Source organism: Dipteris shenzhenensis, chromosome 16 (genome assembly GCF_047967505.1).
Source record: "Dipteris shenzhenensis isolate YYH24624 ecotype China chromosome 16, Dip_SZ_1.0, whole genome shotgun sequence".
NCBI lineage: Eukaryota > Viridiplantae > Streptophyta > Polypodiopsida > Gleicheniales > Dipteridaceae > Dipteris > Dipteris shenzhenensis.
The window spans coordinates 10,817,250-10,840,246 of record NC_141611.1 but is presented as its reverse complement, the minus strand read 5'-3'; the positions used below and the strand labels follow the sequence as shown (position 1 = coordinate 10,840,246).

Below are 22,997 nucleotides of genomic sequence, written 5' to 3'. Positions count from 1 at the left end.
GCATAGTGAATGGCTGTAAATCCATCATATTTCAGTCTATCCACATGATACTTAACACTGGTAGACCTATGCAAAATAGGCTCATTGTTGAGAGTTCACGCTCAACATCATGTGATCATGTGTGCATAGCACCATCACGTGATCATATGTGCATAGCACCAACCTTATAGAGTGCTATAAAGGAAAGGGTTAGATCCCCTAGCCCTAACCCTTAAAGGGTTTGTATATATTCTATTTTTTCAACTAAATCTAGTGTACCGTTATTCATTTGTGGTGTGCTCTCTAGCTGTGCCTCTCTCCTCATCTCCACTCTTCTCCTCTCCCCTCTTCATATTTTGTCATGGTATCAGAGCTCCCTTGCCTTCCGCTGAGGCATTGTGATCCATATGCAAGAGTGGAATAGAGATAGATCAAAAGATTAAGAGATTGAGTGCTTCCATTCTTTCATTCCGTTGATGAAAGAGAATTTCCGTTCACTTGTTAGAAATTTTTGTTAAAAAATTCCGTTCATGTGAGAGACAGGAAGAGAGATCTATTCTTCTTTTTGTGAGAGTTTCACTCTTGAGAATTGTTTTTCTCTTAATCTGAGAGAGAGAGAGAGAGATTTCTGTTATAGACATCCGTCCATTTGATATCATTGTGAGAGAGTCTGTGATATCCTAGCTGCTCCTACAAGCTTCAGCAACCTAGCAAGTACAATTTCAGCTCAGTCGACCTGCAAGCCAAGTCTCTAAAGAGCTCGACTACACAACCTAAGGTGAGCTCGAATGACCAAAGGAGAGCTAGTGCTCAAGGCCTCAACTCATGGCAATGTAGCTCCACAGCGGACTGCAGTAAGCTCGCAGCGCCAATGAGCCCCTCGCAAGCCATTCGCCTCTCCAAGCACACAACACCTTCCTAGCCTCTTCACTGGCTCCTACATGTTTTTCGGTGATCCAACTATCTACGATGACTACGCTACTTGCAGCTTCTCCATCGACTCCAAAGCAACAACGGTGGCCTCCTGCAATCCTCTACGACTAAGGCAACTCCTTCAATAAAGCTCTCTCGCCAGCGAACCTGCTAGCCCGAATGGCCGCTCCTCCAGTGACGGCTCATGGTAGCAGCTTTTGCCTCTTAGCAGCCTCCAACGCCTAGCTCAAGAGCTCACCTAACGCACCACTCCCACATCGGCTCCACGAAACAATGCCGCCAATAGTGACTCCACAAGCTCGCGGTTTAGAATGTATCGCCCAGCCACTTCTAAGGCTCAAAGCTCCTATGGTCAACGCACTCAACAAAGCAGCAAACGAGCTCTGTCTCCATCGACTCCAGCGCTACCGAATCCAAACTGTAGCCATCGCCATAGCCATAGCTGGAGCTCACGGGCTCCCTCTTCAATAGCAATCCTCCGCATGCCAACACCCTCTCCAACGAAGCGCCGCTCCATCTTCAAATCAACGAATAGCTCTTAGGCCTTCTACGACGGGAATGCTGCGCCAGCTCTAAGGCCATCGTGACGAGCCTCTTCTACAACTTAGTAGCACAGCGCCATCAACGCCGAGCTCCAACCGTGCTCTCCAACAGAAATGATGACAGAATCACCAAAGATTCTGTCGAATCTTCAACAAGATTCTGGCCACCTGTAGACTAGGACCATAGTCTGCCTATGGCAGACCTTATCTGCCACATCATTGCCCTCGTTTAGCATGCCACATCATCACATTATCATGAGACGTGGCAGTTGACTGCCATGTCATCATCTTATCTCCAACTACCACGTCAGCAGCCCAACTCAGCTGACACATCATCAGTGCCACGTAAGTAGGCCACATCATCCTACCATGTCACCACTATCATGTCATCCTACCACATCATCACTGCCATGTCACCTCTGCCACCTCAGCAGTGCCACATCATCAGTACCACCTCAGCTATCCAGTCAGCATTGACCCCTGCCAGGCACACACAGTGCTCCATAGGCACTTCATGTGACCACTCCTACCACCTCAGCACAGGGCTTCACAGGCTTACCTCTTGCTAAGCACAGTGCCACATCATCACTGCATGTGACTCACAGTGACACATCATCATTGAGCACATTTGCACTCCTTTTGCCCCTCCACCTAGATCAAGTCATATCTCTTGATCGAGGAAGAATTTGAGGGCGCTCCAAAAAGGAAAGTTGCTCGTTTTTTCGTGCTCTACGTGCTTGTCACATCATGTGCACATTTCGGTGCAAGTTACACTCACATTTGAGCCTCACCGACAAAACCACTTTCTTCACGCACATTTGCCTCTACATCAACGCATCTAACCCAGCACCTAAAAAGAACAAAAGAAAAGGAATTATTTGCTGTTCTTTCATCGATTGATGGTTGGTTTAGATCTAGATCAAAGTAGACTAGATTGCCATAGAGGGGACGCTTTGAATTTTCCGAAGTTGCCAATCTAAGCCATGCCCAAAATTCTCGACTAGTACCTACTCGGAGTCAGTCCATATGTTCACATACGGTTTCACATCATTACATTACCTGAAACCTTACATTCATCGGTTCAGTGACCAGACTTCAGAGAGTACTTCAGAGAGTACAGAGGCATTGCAGATTGATTTAGTGGGGAGATAGCACTTGATTTCACACACACATGCCACCATTGCAAAGCCTATTCGGCTATCTCATGGCATCGTGCACATCATTTTAGCCTTGTAAAGCCTCTTGGCTATTCCCAGCATCATTGCCACAAGCCTTGTAATACAGATCAGATTTTATATACTGCAGTTCTATCTTCACCGACGGTACAGAGATCTCACTTGGCATCTTTAGTGAATTTGTAGTTGATTCATACAGAGATCTTCACGACACTTTTGAGTACATTTCTTGCACCATGTTGACTAGCAATCTCAATCTGGAGGCATCTACTAAGTTAGATAACTCCAATTATGGTACATGGAAATACCGAATGGAGACCATTCTTGTACTTCAGGACAAATGGGAGTATGTCGATGGGTCTACACCTAGAACATTGGCCGAGATCCAGCTACCAGTAGCTCTACTCCATCTGTTGTCACAGCACCAGCAACGGAATCTACATCAGGATCTACATCTACACAAATAGTTTTTGCACCAGTAGCAGATCCTGCCATTGCCGAGCTTAAGTAGAATGGGATAAGAAAGACAAGTATGCCTATCACCTGATCAAGCAGAATGTGCAAGATGTCATGCTAGGACAACTCAACACAGTCAAGACATCAAAAGAAGCATGGGATATGTTCGTAGCTCTCTATGAGTCCAAGAACACATCCAGGATTCTCACCCTGAGAAACCAGGTCAACCAGAGTTTCTGCAACAGCAGTGAAACCAGTCATGCTTATGTACTCCGCATCAAAGACTGCAACAATCAACTTGCAGCAGCAGGAGAGGCTATGAACCTTGCAGAAATGGTTCAAGTAATTCTGAATGGACTAGGAGAGGGATATGAGAATCTAGTCCAGAGTATTGCCATCCAATGGCAAATTTTGACATTGGAAGAACTTCAGTTAGTTCTACTTTGTGAAGAACTCAGGACTCAAGCCATTCAAGCACGTAAAGGTCATTCTAATGATCAGGCATTCATAGCTTCAGACAGAAGCAGAGGCAAAGGCAAAAGCAGAGGCAGATCATATAAGAAAAGTGGTCATCATCATCAGCAACAAAATCAAAGTTAGAATTAGCATCAGCAGCAGCATCATCCTCAGCAACATCAGAATCAGCAAAGAGGAAATCATTCCAATCGAGAAAGATTTCAAGGACGAGGGAATGCATCCACCAATGTGTCAAACATTCAATGCAACTACTGTCACAAGTTTGGACACTATGAAAGAGATTGCTGCAAGAAGCAGTACGACCAAGGCGGTCAATCCAGTAGTAATCGAGGAATTTTCGAGGAAGAGGAAATCATCGTGGTGGACATTCTAGTCATAGTCATTTTGCAAATGAACATGGAAATATGTTTCTTGCAAGCGAGGAATTACATCAGACTGATACAATGTACCTAGACACTGATTTCAATCCCAAAGAGGATTATAGTTATCAAGTCAACCAAGTGGAACAGGATCCTTGGTACATCGACAGCGGTGCATCATCTCATATGACAAATCATCAGGAATGGTTCATAGAGATGAAACCATTAGAAGGACATAAAAATGTCATCTACACAGCAGACAATACACCGAATCTAGTTCAAGGGACAGGTGTTATCCCTATGAACAATTTCACTGGTACAAAAGGATTAGTCAAGGATGTGCTCTATGTTTCGAAGCTCAGCAAGAACCTTTTATCAGTAGGTCAAATGAGAGAACTCAATTACAAAGTCATCTTCGATGGTGATGAATGCACTATCAGAGACAAATCCAAAAGATGTCAGCTAGTAGCAAAAGGTGTCAAGGAAGGACACTTATACAGAATGCTAGCTATAGTACCAGATAAGCATGCCATGTCAGCTCAAATGCAACAGATGCCACTATTTGCAAAATGGCATAGATATGGTCATGTCAATTTCAAGTACTTGTTAGATCTCAGGAATCAAAATATGGCAATTGGGATTCTGAAGCTACAGTTTCTTGGAAAAGTTTGTGAAGCATGTTGCTTCGGCAAACAAAAGCGAACCAACTTTGTTAGAAGTATCTCTCGTGCACGAGGTATTCTTGATTTGATATATACAGATGTATGGGGTTATGCCCAGACCCGCAGCATCAATGGTTCACTTTATTACTTGACCTTCATCGACGACTAGAACAGATATTGTTGGGTCTACTTTTTGAAAGAGAAATATGAAGTGTTTTCCAGATTTCAAGAATTCAAAGCCATGGTAGAAAACCAGACAGGCAGAAAGATCAAGGTCATGAAATCAGACAGAGGACGTGAATACATGTCTTCAGCCTTCATAAACTTTTGCAAAAATCACGGCATATGAAGACAATTCACATGTGCAGATACTCCTCAATAGAATGCAATAGCTGAAAGGAAGAATGGGACTTTAGCAAATAGTGCTAGAGCAATGCTTAGTGAAAAGCATCTTTCGAATCAGTATTGGGTAGAAGCAATAGCCATTACAAACTAATTGCTTAATCGGCTTCCTACCGAACCGATACAAGGTATGACTCCTTATGAAGCATTCACTAGACACAAGCCACGCATTGGGCATCTCTGCATATTTGGTTGCATAGCATATGCCCACATACGTGATGATCATCATAGGAAATTGGATGCGAAGTCACGCAAATGCATCATGGTTGGCTACAGTGAAGAAAGCAAAGCATACAAATTGTATGATCCCATCAACTGCAAAGTCATTATCTCCAGAGATGTAATCTTTGATGAGGAATCAGATGGAAAACCTCACCTACACAGGAGATAGAAGCATCGACTTCACAATCATCTACAGAATAGGTTGATGAAGAAGAGCAAGAATTGCTAGCAACACCCCAAGCAGCGCCACAGTAGGTCAGACGGTGTACTAGGGAAAGCAGACCAGTGACCAGATTGACATATGCTCAGAAAGGCAAAGCAATTCAGGTGGAAACCACCAACTATGCTCTTATGACTACCATCATGGCTACAGAAGAGCCAGTGTACTTTGAAGTGTACTTTGAAGATGTAGTAGACAAGCCAGAATGGCAAACTGCTATAAATGAAGAAATGGATGCTTTGTATAAAAACAATACTTGGGAATTATGCGACCTTCCACCAGGAAAGAAGGCCATAGCAAACAAATGGGTATACAAAGTGAAGTACAATCCAGATGGCAGTATTCAGAGATACAAAGCTAGACTAGTTGCAAAAGGATTTGCACAACAATATGGTCAAGACTATGATGAGACTTATGCTCCAGTAGCAAAGATGGATTCCATACGGTTCTTGATATCACTAGCAACACTCAGCAAATGGAATGTGTATCAGCTCGATGTCAAGAATGCATTTCTCAATGGTTATCTAGATGAGGAAGTCTACGTGCAACAACCAGCAGGTTATGTTGAACCAGGAAAGGAGAATAAGGTTTGCCATCTCAAGAAAATTCTCTACGGCTTAAAGCAAGCACCCAGAAGTTGGTACAATAGAATTGACAAGTATTTTGCTGATCTGGGATACATGAAGTCCAATGCAGATCATACTCTCTACTACAAAGTTCAAGGTGAAGACATTACTATTGCACTTTTGTACGTAGATGATCTGATAGTGACAGGAAGCAAGGATAGCTTCATCAGAAAATTGAAACAAGACTTATCTGCAGAGTTCGACACGAAAGATCTTGGACTTATGCATTATTGTCTTGGAATTGAGTTTTGGAGAGATTCAGATAGCACATTCATGAGTTAGCTCAAGTATGTTGCAGAGTTCGACATGAAAGATCTTGGACTTATGCATTATTGTCTTGGAATTGAGTTTTGGAGAGATTCAGATAGCACATTCATGAGTCAGCTCAAGTATGTTGACAGTCTCCTGAAGAAGTTTCATATGGCAGATTGCAAGATTGCAGCCACTCCCATGGAACAGAGTTTGAAACTTACAAAAGATTCAAAAAAGCCTACAGTCAATGACAAATACTACATGCAGCTCATCAAATCTCTTATATATCTTACAATCACATGGCCAGATATTTGTCATGCAGTAAGATCACTAGCACAGTTTATGGCAAATCCAAAACAGTCTCATTGGAATGCAGCCAAAAGAGTCTTGAGATACATCAGAGGTACAAGACAGTTTGGGATAGAATACAGAGGAAGTCATCCACGGTTGAGTGTTACTTGGTGACATGACACTGCAACATTGTGATAGCAAAGAGAATGTTGCAGACATCTTTACCAAACCACTCGCTATTTGAGAAACACCGACTAGCTCTTGGTTTGACGCAGAGGAAGGACGTTCCCATTAAAGGGGTGTGATGGAATGTAATGCTCAGTCCTTCTTCAATTCCCCAGAATCATCATCTTGAGGGAAGGCCTACTTCATGATGTTGATCTTGAGGGAAGGTGTTGAGAGTTCACGCTCAACATCATGTGATCATGTGTGCATAGCACCATCACGTGATCATATGTGCATAGCACTAACCTTATAGAGTGCTATAAAGGAAAGGGTTAGATCCCCTAACCCTAACCCTAAAAGGGTTTATATATATTCTATTTTTTCAACTAAATCTAGTGTACAATTAGCCATTTGTGGTGTGCTCTCTAGCTGTGCCCTCTCTCCTCATCTCCACTCTTCTCCTCTCCCCTCTTCATATTTTGTCACTCACTACTGGGTGCTCTCAAAACATCCCTTGTCTTCCTTACTCCAGGTGTAACAGAAGGAATACCCAACTCATCATCAAGGCTCTGTTGTGAGCCACTGGATTCACCCTCCACATAAGAGTGACCTGCATTCACATCAACCATGGGCTGATCTACTTTCTCTTTTCCCTTTCGTGATACTTGCATACCATTATCTATATTTCTTTGACGAGATTCTCCTGATCTCAATCTGCCTATCCATGGCGAAGTATGTGAACCACTGCTAGAGGACACTACAGGTCCACTAATATTTTATGATTGCTGCTGTGAATTCTGTGCAGCATTACTATTTTGTGCATCTACATTATCGATCACATTTACTGGTTTATACCAACTGCTCATCTCATAAAAAATAACATCTCTACTCACTGTAAACTTACGAGTAGAAGGATTATAACATCTATACAGTTTCTGTTGCAAAGAATAACCAATAAAGATGCACTTCTCAGCTTTTGGATCCAACTTGGATCTCAACTCATTTGGCACATGAACATAGGCAATGCAACAAAAAACTTTCAAATGAGAAATATCTAGTTTCCTACCAGTATACATCTCCTCTGGTGTCATGCCATGTATTGCTACAGTGGGAGTCCTGTTCATTATGTAGACTGCTGTAGCAATTGCTTCAGCCCAATAATAATCTGGCAGGTCTTTTTCGTTAAGCATGGCACGAGCTACCTCTCTAATATGCATGTTTTTCCTTTCTACAAGTCCATTTTGCTGTGGGGTATGACTGCATGAATATTGCTGCTTTATGCCATGCCCCTGTAGGAACCTTGCAAACTCATTTGAGAGGTACTCTTGCCCTCCATCTGACCTTAGGCATTTTATTTGTAGGCTTGTTTCTTTCTCAACCATAGCTTTAAAAGCTTTGAAATACCCAAACACTTCTCTTTTCTTTTTCATAAAATACACCCAACTTTTCTACTGTAGTCATCAATAAAAGTGACAAAATAATGACAGCCTCTAATAGATGTAGCTTTAGTAGTCCACACATCAGAGTGGATTAATTCCAATGGCCTCTTACTCTCTTGAACATGTCTAAGAAATGGTTTCCTTGCCTATTTTCTAAATTGATAAGCTTCACATATCTTATGCATTTCTGCAACCTTGAACTTAGGCAATCCTGCAACAATATTTTAGGTCTGCATTAATTTAAGTCGTCGTACATTAACATGACCAATGCGTTTATGCCAAATATCCATATTTGCAACTACACCAGTCCCATGTACAAACATTGCTGCACTTAATTCAGGCATGTCTGCATCCAACGTAAACATCCTGTCCTTCTTCTTCCCTTTTGCTATCAAGCGACCTTTATTTTTCATATCCTCAACAAAGCATCCATGAGGATTAAATCTGACTTGCAAGCCGTGTGCAACCATTTAACCAATAGAAACCAAGTTCTTGGTGATGTTTGGGACATGAAATACATCAGTCATGTATTTCTTTTTTCCATCCTGCATAGACAAAGGAATTTTATCAATCTGCACAATAGGATGTGCAGTATCATCACCAGTCTCCACAAATCCTAGTCTTTCCATTTTCCTTGCATCCTATATCCATTCTGCATGACCTGTCATGTGGTTTGATGCACTTAAGTCAACATACCACACATCATTGCTTTCTCCTGCACTTGTCATAGAATTGGTCATGTGCTGCACCATAAACAAATGCTCATTTTGTCATCACCCTATCTACTAGAGGATGCATAATTGCCTTGCTGCAATTTTCCATTCATGATGTCATTCTACTTTTTGCAGTAGTCTTTAGCCATATGACCCATTTTACCACAGTAGTAGCATTCAACATTGCTGCTTGCATTTTGGCCTCTCTGCCATCCACCACGACCTCTTTGGCTCCCCCTACCTCTAAAGTTACCCTGTCCTCCTCCATAGGACTGGTTTTCTTGAATTTGCTGCATATTCTGATTTTTGCCACGGTCTCTAAATCGGCCTGCTCTACCTCTGCCTCTACCTCTTCCAGCATTTGAGTAGAAGACAGCTTCTTTTGAAGTTCCTCCTGAAGAAGATGCACCACCATTTCTCTGCTCTTCAGAAATTAGAAGAGCAATCAACTCCCCAAAATCAGGAAAATTCTCACGGACGGCAATGGATGTCTGAAACTGTGCATAGTCCTTTCCTAGACCATCTTCCACTGGCGACTTAGTGGAAGCAAGTGCATCTACAATCTTCTTCACCTTCATGTGGTAGTCATTGATGCTCATAATTTCTCTCTGCACATTATGTAACTCCTTCTTGAGCTGCATTTTCCTAGCTTGTGTATTTGTGCTATACATTTTTGTCAAAGTATTGCATGCCTCCTTCAGCGAGAATCTGAAATACTAATAGACAGCCAGTACATAACTTTCCTAGGTCTCTTATGCTAGGCTTTAAATGCCTGCAACTCCTGTTGATTGGGAACATTAGGAATAACTGGTTCTTGTTCAGCTCCAGTAATGAACTCCCAATAGCCTTTTCCCTTAAGAAAATTCATCATTCTAAACTTCCATGGTGGGAAGTTGTTCTTGTCAAGCTTTTTAGTGACTATCTGTGAAAGAGCATTAGACGCCATTACAGACCACTGGAAAATATTCTGTCACTGCAAAAAACACAACTTCTACCTCACAAGGGCAATTCTGCAAAGCGGACGAAAGTGGTATTTGACCACACAGTCACTTCCTAGTGATGATTATGCATCAACAAGCAATAAGAATGATTCTGTCACTCCCAATATCTCTGCGCACAGGCATATGATGCAGTTTCTGCGGTAACTTTTCACCAACCTGTGAAACAGTGGTCGCATAGCAAAAACAGGACACCTTTTCGAGTGTCTGCGAAAAACTTCGGTCACCAAAACGGGCCTCAAAACAGCCTCAAATAAAAAAAATAATGTCACCTAGGGCTTTGCCCTATCTCGTAGCATATACTACCCTCTCGTCACACCGCGAAGGGCATCCCAATCTGAGACAGTGCACTCTTGCACTTTCCAGCTGTGCTACCTGCAGAGATTTGCTCCTAAACTTGAAAAAGGAAAGCAATACTGATCCTCTTACCAAGACACCGCGAACTTGGTTTGCTTTCTTGAGCTCCTTACCACGAACCGAGTTTTGATACCATGTGAAGAGAGTGGGAGAGAAGTAAGGAGTCTCACTTGCAGCTTTCTCACATATACAATGGGGGAATACACACAAAGGTGGAGGCTGAAAACAATTTTCCTCGTCTTAGTTGAGAAAGACAAAAGAACTCTCTCTCTTAGTACAAGAGGAATAGATGAACCCTATATGTGGGTCTCAGACCAAACTCAGCTAACCTAGGTGGCATACTAAATGAGCCACTAACTAGAGTACATATAGCTATCATCCACCAGCTATTATTCATGGGCGGTGTACCAATTACATCTGCAGCTAACAAGTCGGTGACATAAATGCACAACGGTCACCCTGGCATATCATGAGTGGAGCTCGATATCTCAACAGTGAGGAGATTAGCACTATATACAATCATGCATGTGTCTGTGTGGGTGTGGACGTGCTAATTGTGCATGTGCATGTATGTGCAAATGTGTTTAAGATGGGAGGAGATGGTAAAACAAAGATCATAGTTTATTCCTCATAAGCAAGAAGATATCATGCCACAAATGGTGTGAACCAAGGCAAACAAAATAGTTGTTATAACACATAAGTGAAAAAAGGACTTTGCATTGTTAGGGTACCATTTACTAGAGTTCTTACAAAGCTTATGGTCTTTGCATACAACTTTGATGAATCTCACAGGTCATAGGTGTGTCTTAAAAGATTGATGGAGAGTGGATCAAGGAACATTCTAGGAGTATGAGGAGATTAGCAATCTATACAAGCATGCACATCTGCATATGTGGGTGTGCATGTTCTTGTGCATGTGCATTTATGTGCACGAGGGATGTCTTTATTGAAGCTATACTTATATATTAATATAAATCTTGGCAAAAGTTTATCGAGCTAGTTTTTTAGTTTCACAATATTTGTAGAACATATTACACTTTTATATATTTTCTTTTGAATTTTAAAGAAAAAGTTATAAGTCCTAGTGAAACTTTAAATTTTTTATCATAAAAGTTTCAAACTTGGCGAATTTTTCAAACCTTTATTTTTATCAAGGCATATTGATATAAAGGTTTCACTTCTTAATGAAACTAATAGGAAAAAATAATCCATGATGTGCACATGTGTGTCTCAAAGGGTCTACTTTGCAAATGGAAACCTGTAATAAAGTGGGGGAAAGGGCTATCTTAGGTGGGAAATGTGGAGGGACTATATAAGTCCCCATCCACCCCTCATTGTACTTTTTTTAAAAATGTGACATCTAATCCTATCTACTCCCACCTCCTTGCTTCTACTTGTTGCCTACACTCTCTCACCCAATCTCTCTCTATATATCTCTCTCTCCCCTCTCTCTTCTCTCTCTCTCTTTGTCCTCCTCTTCCTCTTCCCCCCCTTTTCCTCACTTCTCACTGCTTCTCCCCCTTCCTCTCTCTCCCTCCTCCAATCTGCCCCTGCCCCTGCCTCTTTCATTGCATTGGCATCACAGCTCTAGCCCTAACAACTCAGTATCTCCAATTCATCCTTCACTCCGATTCCCAGTAGCTTCTATGCTAACTCCAATGACAAACTTGCACGTAGCAGAAGCCCAATCTCCAATGGACTAGCTAGTTCCATCGTAGCCTGCTGCCCACTCGAGTGCAATGCCTCTTCTGCGGCTCTATGATTTCCATCGGTTATGAAGCACCAATTGTCTGCATGCACATTAAGTAGCAATCCACTTTGTCTAGCATGACCTTCCTTCCTACTTGTCCATCGCTTCTCGACACACAAACTCTACCCATCGCGCCCCTAGAATTGCTCAAAGCACATGACAACCCATACGAGGACCTTTGAGTTGTTCACGCCACACAATGCTTGATCAATGATGAGTGACCAGCAGGGAATTGAACTGATACATATCTCTTGCTCCAGCAACCAATCGTGTCTTTACCCATTATGACAAAACAACACACAATCGTGACAAAGTGCATTTCGTCAACATTCACATGATGAACCAGCTACACATCTCATCGATATTCGTACGATGAACCAATAGTACTCGACCCACCATCCCAAGCTAGATGGTCTGAGACTTGTAGCAGCTCACCACGATGCCCATGAGCCATCGTTTCACCCACGCCGTCGCTCACATGGTTGCCTTCTCTTCATTGTCACCACACCGTTCGCCCACTACAAACCTTAGGATTTAATTAGGTTAGTCTAACTGAATGAGGTTAGTTAGGTTAGGTTTAGGGTATAATTAACTCAACTCAAGTCAGATTAGATTGCTATCATTAATTACTCGAGTTAGGCTAGCTTTGGGTTAAGTTAGACAAACCTGGGTTCACTTAGAGAAGTCATAAATATCTTAATGCTCCTAGCTCAGATGTTCTAATAGTTTTAAGTGTCTTAAGAAACTTAGCCTCCCATTTTAAAAAAATTTTAAAAATAAAAAAATAATTAATTTTAGGGGCCTTTCACAGCCCTGTTTGGGGTCATTTTAGCTCTATTTTGTAGCCTCGTCTCAGCGATTTTCTCCTAAGCTTCTCCAATGACCTTTTCATGGTTCTATATACTCTATCAAGTGCTCATTACAAAAGGGTCTTGGTGTCGATTTCTCACTTCATTTTCTTGCCTACATTCGAGTTTTTCTTTATCATGATAGTGACCATGGCACCCAAGCATGCCCCTCGTGATACATTGCATGATATTGATGAGGCTACTCAACATGAATTTCCTTCCATAGTGGGTGGTTGTACAGAGAGCCATACTACTCAGCCTCTCTCTCCTACATCTTGAGAAGTGAAAGCAACATAAGTGCAATTTTTGGATGCCTTGCTTCAATGCTTTATGGTGCTTTCCTTCAAATTGGATAGGAGTTCAGCCATTAGCTTACCACGGCCATGGCTATTGTAGGATATGGCTCTAGTGCCTAGATGGGACATCAGATTGGTCAACAACTTAGATCTGTCATTGCTATGTAGGGTAAGGGTAAGCAGCCCGCACCCCATCATGGGGATCAGTCAGATAGCCATGATGAGTTTAGGCCCACGTAAGGGTTTATGGCTGATGCATGCCATGAGCACCCATTTTCTGGACCCGTGCATGTATCCCAGCATGGGGATTATATTGATAAGGTGATGCTTTTCTGTGCCACAAAGCACTTGCTTGATGGATGCCACGCTACCTTTCGGGTCAGTTTTTTTCTTCTACATACACTGAGCCATCTATACTGGGCCGACCTACAGGTATGCATCGGTTCAATATTGTGCCAATGAGTATGCCAAGATCTAGCTTTGGGTTGTAGGGCACTTGGGAAAGAGGTCAGTCCTCTTCATAAGCTTTTACTGCACCATCTTTTTAGAGGGATGCCTTTGGGAGGTAGACTCAGTGAGACGTACATGCTTCTATGGCTCTCATAGTGAGCACTTTTAGCTAGATGCAACGTGTGCATCACGCGATTGGGGTTACTGTGCATTAGAATGCTCGAAATAGGCAGCAATTGACCATGGATGATATGATTTCAGATCCCTTATGCTCCTACCTGGGCTTTTCTCGAGGATGTGTGTGATGAGATGCATTACTCTCAATATGTGAGTCTTGCGAGTGAGGATCATGGATGATTTTTTCAAGTTAGTTTCATTAAGAAGCTAAACTTTTATATTGGTGTTGAAATTTTGTATGCCCTAATAAAAATAAACGTTTGAAAAATTTGCCAGGATTTGAAACTTTTATGCAGTCATGATTTACATTTTTTACTTAAAAATTCAAAAGAAAATATAGAAAACTATACTACATCCTATCAATATTGTGAAATGAAAAAAATGAGCTTAATAACCTTTTACCAGGATTTTATATTAATACATTAGCATAGATTTGATAAAAACATCCATGGTGAGGATGCCCGATATTCTAGTGGGTATAACAAGAACCATGCAGCCAAGGATGTGCAGGATAAGCTCTTAGTCCATAAGTTTAAAGGGGACACTCTCTCCCAATGAGTTGGAGGAGTGGTTCGCGAAGCTGGAAGACTATTTTTGCTTCAAGCCCAAGACCGATGAGGAGCGCATCATCTTTCAAGGTATGGCACACCTCAAGACCAACCACATGGAGGGGTTCTTTAAAATTGATGGTTACTACCTTCGTATCCCCACTCATCTTGGATCAGTACTTAGCTAGATTCTATACACTGTCGTAGACTGGTATGGTCCAAGAGTACTTGCAATGCATCTGGAGGCTTTCTTTGTTTGTACAGGATGTATCTGAAAAAGGGAAGTTGATGCATTTCATTCGTGGATTGAGTCCTTCCCTGGCTGTAGATGTGAAGGAACATAACCCTCAAACTATTGAGAAGGCAACCTAGCTTGCAGAAGTATTTAAGCCAAAATATTCTAGCAACTAAGAATGTATGAGGCAGCATGCATGGTGGCGACATATTAGGGATTCATCAAGGCCAAACACATGGAGGGGTTTTACTACCTTTGTATCCCCAGTCATCTTGGATTGGTACTTGGTTGAATTCTATGCATTGTCGCAGATTGGTATAGTCCAAGAGTAGTTGCAACCTCGGGGGGGTCACTATGTATAAACCCTCTATATCACGTGCGTTCAAGGCCTATATTTAAAGTCCCTTATCTGTAAAAAAATTCATTAATAAAATGTACCCCTTTTCTATACAAATCTGTAAATTTTTTCCAAAACTATTTTAAATAGTCCCTTATGTATATTTATTTCTGTAAATTTTAGAAATAAAAAAAATCCTTCTGTTGAACTCACGTGATAGGGTTACATATGATGAGTGACCCCCCCGAGGTTGCAACGCTTCTAGAGTCTTTCCTTGTTTGTACAAGATATATCTGAAAAAGGTAAGCTGATGCATTTCATCCATGGATTGAGTTCTTCCCTGGTTGCAAATGTGAAGGCACATAACCCTCAGACTATTGAGAGGGAAGCCCAACTTCCAAAAGTATTTGAGCCAAAATATTCCAGCAAGTATAAGAATGTAAGGGGCAACATGCATGGTAGTGTGCATGAGGCCAAGAAGAAGCCTTAGGTTGGGTGATTGGAATGATAGGAAATTCTACAGCAGCACCCCTTACATAGTTTCCTAGTGTTTCAAGGAGTAATATGCCCTATGCTAAGCCATATAGGCCATCATATGCCAAGCCAGAAACCAAGTCTACTAGTGGAAATGAAAAATAAGCAATTCAACCGTATACCAGTGCTGTAATGGGCCCTAGGAAGAAAGCAAACTTGTTCTTTAAGTGGGGGGAGAAATGGACCCCTGAACATCGAGATGTGTGTAAGATGAGAAACAATGGTTCAACCAAGCTTAGCATGATCATTGAACTCTTTGAGGATTTGGTTGATGCCATAGATTCCTTGGATGCCTCTCATGATGAGATGGCAAGAACACATGATGTCGATGAGGCTCCTGGCACTGGAACTACGAAGGGAGCTAATTTTCCTTTTGATTCGAGTGGTGCTACAAATCATAATATTCATGGTATGCAATCCTTTATGGGAATATTGAACTAAAAAAAGGGCCTCATAAGGGAGAGATTAGGAAAATTGATTAATTCCTTAATTCTAGGTGTAGAGTTCATGGTAAGGAGGGATTTTGACGCCTCTTAAAGAGGACACGAGGCATTAAATACATGTTGTGGCACTTTGTAGGCTTGGATGCATTCCAACTCCCATCCAATGGTGCACAATAAGAGGCCTGTTATGATTGTTGATCTTTGATCTTAACCCTATGATGGGAATTTGCTATGTTTTCTCATCCATAAGATGAGCAAGTGGATCCAATGGCCACAAATGGAGGCATTTAAGGCTTGATAGATGGAAGGGATAGATTGAAAGGCACGTGATGGGTGCCTATTGCACAGTGTAGGATTAGATTAAGATGTAATGGTGTGGGATTGGCACCAAATGCACACCGTTAGGTCATCAATACAAGGTCACCTTCTCGACAACCGTGTGCCAAGTCGAGCGGCGAGCGCACCATGTGTCCACCTTTCTACCTACAATCCACCATAGCCATTACATCTAGATTGATCTAATGGCCCTAAAATACTGCGTGTGCCGTTGAATCGAATCCCCATTCGAGTCACACCATGTGTCCATCGCTTAGAGCTTGCTCACGGTATAGTCTACATAGCCATTACATCTATGTGATCTAATGGCCCAAAGCCAGCCGCTAGGAACAATAATGATGTGCATGCTATCGCATGTGAGCCATTGGATCCTCCGAGATCAACGATTATGATGAATATGTATTTTAGGCCCTTGATTCTCTTTATTGATCCAATGGCTACAATTGCGAGCCTAGATTTCAAATTCCCCTTTATCGTGGTTAAAGGGGGGAAATGTCTGACAAGCCCTTTTGTCCACCAATGAGGATAAGGTTAGAATCCTCCATAATTTTAATGCGTGAGGCTCCTCATTGGCCAACCCTCCAAGTTTCTTAAGGTCCTAATGCAAGAGGCCCTTTTTTAACTCAAAACTCCCCTCATGAATCTACATTTAGGCCACTCGTAGCATGCGAGATCGTAGGCCTACAAGTTTTCTTGTGGAGCATCAGGTTGCTATGCCTTTTCATGCACTTGCGGATGCTAGTGGTAATTCTCCTGTGGGCAAAGAGGAAATTCATTGGGGTGCCCAGCCAACACTCTATGCCATCTACCTTCATGCTTTGATGGGTGCCAAAAGTGCTAAAACTATCAGATTTAAAGGGATGATTAATGGCAAGGTTGTTCACATGTTGGTGGATAGCTGTAGTACTCACAGTTTTATTAATTTCAAAACCTACAAAAGGTGGGATTGATTGCTACTGAAATAGATCATGGGATGAGAGTAGAGTTGGCAAATGGACATCATATGATCAACAAATATAGTTGCCAAGATGCAAGAATCAAGTTCTTTGATCATTATGAATTTAGAGGTGACCTCTTGGCATTGAATATGGTCCCAATAGATGTTGTCCTAGGTTTTGATTGGTTGAGATCATTGGCCAAAATCAGCATGGACTTAAATGCTTTGTTACTCAACTTTGTCCACGGGCATAGATTTGTAGCATTGCATCGTATTGCAACCCCTAAAATATAGGTCATTTTAGCAAGGTAGCTAGCTAGGGAGCTTAAGAGGGAGTGTGCCATTGATGCGCTATATGTGTCAGTATCTTAGGAGGGTAGCATTCCCCATGTTGAGGATTGTGATATCTAAAAATTGCTCTCAAAATTTGTAGATGTGTTTGCTAATATGAGTTCATAGTCGCCCCCAAGGAGAGATGTTGATCATGCCATAGTCATAGGGCCTGGCAGTAAGCCAATTAATAAGGCCCCATACCGCCTCTCTAAGGTAGAAATGGAAGAAGTGGCAAGACAGGTGTGAGAATTGCTTGAGAAGAATTTTATTTCTCATAGCACTTCTCCTTTTGCATCCCCAATACTCCTGGTTAAGAAGAAAGGCCATTCATACCACATGTGCATTGACTGCAGAGACTTGAATAAGGCTACAATCAAGAACAATCTTTCGATCCCCAAGATAGATGACCTGTTGGATGAACTCAAGGGTGCTCAATTTTTCACTAAGATTGATTTGAGATCAAGCTATCATCAAATATGAATGAAACAAGGAGATGAGCACAAGACAATCTTTCGCATAGAGAGAGGTTTATATGAGTTCAAAGTGATGCCTTTTGGATTGACCAATGCACCAGCTACTTTCCAGGCACTCATGAACAATATTTTGCAGCCTCTTCTTAGCAAATGTGTGCTCGTATTTTTTGATGACATCCTCATTTACAGCAAGGATAAGCAAGAACACATCAGACATGTCTAGCAAGTGTTGGAACTTTTGAGGTTGCATTAGCTTCTCGGGGGGATCACTATGTATAAACCCTCTATATCACGTGCGTTCAAGGCCTATATTTAAAGTCCCTTATCTGTAAAAAATTTCATGAATAAAATGTACCCCTTTTCTATACAAATCTGTAATTTTTTTCCAAAACTATTTTAAATAGTCCCTTATGTATATTTATTTCTGTAAATTTTAGAAATAGAAAAAATCCTTCTGTTGAACTCACGTGATAGGGTTACATATGATGAGTGACCCCCCCGAGATTAGCTTTATGCTAAACCCAGCAAGTGCAATTTCATGGTAGAAGAGGTTGAGTATCTTGGTCATATTCTGAGCATGGATGGAATTCGGGTGGATCTAGCTAAGGTCAAATGCATAAGGGAGTGGCCCCAACCACAGATTCCCATCCAACTCAGAAGTTCTTTTTACAGGAGATCTATTGAACATTTTGCCCCTCTCACTGACTTGTGAAAAAGGATGCTTTCAAGTGGTCAAAAGAAGCACAACTCAGTTTTGAGGATTGCAAAGCTTCCCCCCTTTCCTCTCACTTCTCACTCCTTCTCCACCTTCCTCTCTCTCCCTCCTCCAATCTGCACGTGTCTCTTTCATTGCAAAACCCTACAATATGCCTTCAATAAGACATAGTTTTGAAATGCCGCTCTTCACACACAATATTTACGTGTGTTACATAAGGGGACTACCTATTGACATTTGAAAAAAAATCAATTCTTAGATAGTATTAAAGTATTTGAATAACAATATGTAGGTAGGGGAATACTTACACATTCTATTAGTAGAAATAAATTAAACCTTGTAATGTAATAGTATCTAACTATTGATATGTAAGTAGGAGACTTTAAGTTACTTTAAGAATTCATATAATATATTAATCTAGAATTCATATAAGTTAATTTATATTAATCTAGAATTCATATAATATATGCGATGAACCTTCCTTCTCCCTTGGCCATTTCCATGAGATGTGGGTGTGTGTCAGCCTGTGTATATCAGTATACTATAGGTTTCAAGGGGAGGGTTTTAACACCCATGTAGCATGTGTGAGGAAGAATATATTCAAATATCCCTATATCTCAACTTCTGCATAGATGTTTAACCCCTCTTGATGAATACATGTTTGTTGGATTCTTGCAAAAATCCAATTACAATGTGTGAGTACCTTTTAAATCCCCCTTAATGCATGTAGATGGCATTAATTCTACCATTTGTAAAAATCCCTTTCATTAACTTAGATGCTACATGTCTATTAGGTGACAAAAACCCCCATACAAGCATATGTGCATGCATGCATGTGCGTGTGTGTGCATGCACATGTGTGATCGGTGTGTAATGCACATGCACCCATGCATGTGTGTGTGCACATGCATGTGCACAAGCATATGTGCACATGCACGTAGGCATGAGTGTGTGTGTCTATGTATGTGTGTGTGTGCGTGCGTGCGTGCATGCATGTGTGTTTGTGTGCATGTGCACGCATGTACGTGTGTGTGTGTGTGCGCACTTGCATGCGCATGTGCGTGCATTTGCACACATGCACGTCTGTGTGTGTGTGTGTGTGTGTGTGTGTGTGTGTGTGTGTGTGTGTGAGAGAGAGAGAGAGAGAGAGAGAGAGAGAGAGAGAGAGATGAGCTTTAAAGCATGCAAATATTAGCACCATGGCTAGAGAATGACACTTCGTATGCTTCATATAGATTTTGAAGGCCTTGAGAGGGATGGCAAGGAATCCAATGGAATTAATTAACCTAAATTGGGTAAAGAAGAGACGCCTATATCATTTACCATCATGGTTTTCCACAATGTTGATATTATGGCCCACTAGATGCTTGGCTTTCTAGATAAACCTTTATATCTCATACTCTTCCATCCCATTAGTGGTTGGTGCTTATTTGTGTTGGTGGGCATATGGGAGTGTGATTGAGCGTGTCAAGTCTTTTTTTGAATATTGAAATTGCATATGTTAATTGAGGAATACCCTTTCCACATTGTAAGAAAGAATGAGAAATGGGTATCTATAAAAAATCTTGGATCATCATCATGTCCAAGGCGTATATGGAGCATTATATTTGCATTATTTGTGACAATCTAGAAGACCTTGTGCTTGTTCCCATGAGAAAGAATGGCTTGTTCGTATCATGGCCCACTAGATGCTTGGCTTTCTAGATAAACCTTTATATCTCATACTTTTTCCCTCCCATTAGTGGTTGGTGCTTATTTGTGTTGGTGGGCATATGGGAGTGTGATTGAGCGTGTCAACTCATTTTTTGAATATTGAAATTGCATATGTTAATTTAGGAATACCCTTTCCACATTGTAAGAAAGAATGAGAAATGGGTATCTATAAAGGATTTGGATCATCATGTCCAAGGCGTCTATGGAGCATTATATTTGCATTATTTGTGACAATCTAGAAGACCTCGTGCTTGTTCCCATGAGAAAATGGGCCAAAAAGCCCTTCGAGTTTTTGTTATATGTTTTGCTGCAGACACCTAGAGACTTATCATACGAACTTCAAGAAGTGAAAGCACACATGACCTTTGAACTTTGATTTCAGGCCAGGCCCGATATACTGTCCAGATTCGTTCTACTCAGCGAGGATCCGGCAAGCAATCTCACCGACAAATCCCTTCGCGACATCGTACTAAACTTTGTGATTGCGGGGAGGGACACTACTGCCGTCACGTTGTCTTGGTTCATATATATGCTCACGCAACATGAAGCTGTGGAAGATAAAATCTACGAGGAGCTCTGCAATTTTGAGACCCAAATCTTGAGCAAAACCAAGCAAGAAGATGGAACCCAGATCGGGAGTGATGATACTCACCGGCAGAGTGTGGAAGCCCCCATAGCAGACTTCGCGCAACTCCTTACTTACGACTCTGTTTCGAGCTTACCCTATCTATACGCGGCCATCTCAGAGACCTTGCGTTTATATCCAGCAGTGCCGGAGGTACTACCACATAAACCTTGTGAAATTTCAATTCTAGCTGGAGCCTGCAAGATGCTGGGTCAAGTCATTTCTAAATTTACAGAAACGTGTGAGCTTTTGCAGGACCCAAAGGGTGTTTTGGCTGACGACGTTCTTCCAGATGGAACAAAACTGAAGAAAGGTGATATGGTCACGTATAGCCCCTATGCCATGGGGAGGATGAAGAGCATATGGGGCGTCGATGCCCATGAATTCAGGCCCGAGAGGTGGTTCCAAGATGGAGTGCTGCAGTCTTTTTCCCCATTCAAATACACTCCCTTTCAGGTCGGCTTGCTCTGAGAGATTCCTCAGAATCTTTCCATAGCATTAAATTTTGAATATGAGAGATATTCCTGAGCTCACACAATTACACCACTAGTCTTTACTCCACGGTCCACTGTCCAGCGGAGCTCCTGTTTAAGAACACTCATTGTTTCAGTAGTGATCTCCCCTTTTTTTGGAGCAATCCAGTAGTGATCTCGCCTCTTTTAGAGCAATCTCTCGGGCTACTTCTATACCCCACGAAAATTTGACAATCTAAACCGTTCTCCATATCTAGATTCAAGACTTCAAAGTCCATTCCTTGTTTAGAGCAGCCCTTTTTAGAGCACTCTCGAATTTCAACTCTCTAGTCGCTATAGCCTACTTTGGCCAATCAATCCATAGATATCGGCAGTCAAACCAGATGGCAAAGATTCTTTTCTTGTGGATCTAAAAGTGATTCGTGTCACATTTTCAGCTCTCCTTTTTTTAAGATCCGAGAATCGAGCTGTGACTCTGTGAGTGCAGCTTTACATTCTTCACACTATCTAATATCTATCCATTGGCCATCTACCATTCTACCTGTACTTAAGGGCCGATTGGACAAGTCCAGTGGTTGCCAGCCTTCGAAACATTGAGTAGAGAGCCGTGCATGGAGAAAGGCCGTCGTACTTGTGACTACAGAAGAAGAAAGGGCTATTGCACTTAAGATTAATGACACCGTGGTCCCTGCTAGATCGATCACCCAGACTATTTACACAAACACGGTGAGTTCGTAGAGACTATAGTATGTGCTTGGGGATAAATATCGGGGTGTCCCCTTTGTCGTATCCACGGCATTGAAGAGGCGTGGGCGTGGACCCCTCCCTCCCGTCGTTGAAAAAACTTAGCGCACATATGAGCAAAAGTTTATGGACTTGGGGATCGAGAACCCAGGATCTGTCTACAAACGCGACACTCTTACCACCGCACGACACACACGCTTGTGCACATAAGTGTCTTGTTTATAAACTCCCTGCTGTGTCCGGCGCCAAAAAAGAGCTCCGGCAATGGTTGGGCCCGCCACGTCCGCTACGGACAAAAACCAAACCCCCCTAAATCTATCTTCATCCAGAGTATGTTGCTTTCATAGTACCATTTGATTTTCCTACGATGTGTACGCGTCCACGAGTGTTATCCTTTTTTGCTTTTTCAAAATTAACATTAATAAGGAATAAACAGCCTCATGACTTTTTTCCAAAGAACAACACTCGTGACTTAGAGCGTGTGCACATGGCATCAAAAGTGCACAGATGGTGCGACCTTGAAGCCCGAACTGCATTGACCCACGTGAACAAAAAGGCTAAGCATTTAATACATTGCAGAACAATCATTGAAGCATTGTTGGCCATCTAATGATGTGTAGTAGAGCTCTGTCTCAGCCACAGAGTTGCTCGTTTTCATTTCCTCTTGGCTGGGCAGAATAGCTTGATGCTGGAGGAACATTGAAAGCTCTGGCACCTAAGGTCAGAGCCAGATGGCAAGGAAGTATTGGACAAAAGAGAAAT

At 41.9% G+C, this 22,997-nt stretch overlaps 1 protein-coding gene across 1 annotated transcript in view; it reads left to right on the top strand.

Moving 5' to 3' along the window:
• The window catches only part of CYP704B1 (cytochrome P450, family 704, subfamily B, polypeptide 1), a 39,580-nt gene that overhangs the window by 5,750 nt on the left and 10,833 nt on the right, over positions 1–22,997 (top strand). The window contains exons 5-6 of the mRNA XM_087386735.1: positions 20,776–21,171; positions 21,274–21,474. Coding sequence (XP_087242861.1) covers positions 20,776–21,171; positions 21,274–21,474 — 597 coding nt within the window. The remainder of the gene's footprint in view (positions 1–20,775; positions 21,172–21,273; positions 21,475–22,997) is intronic.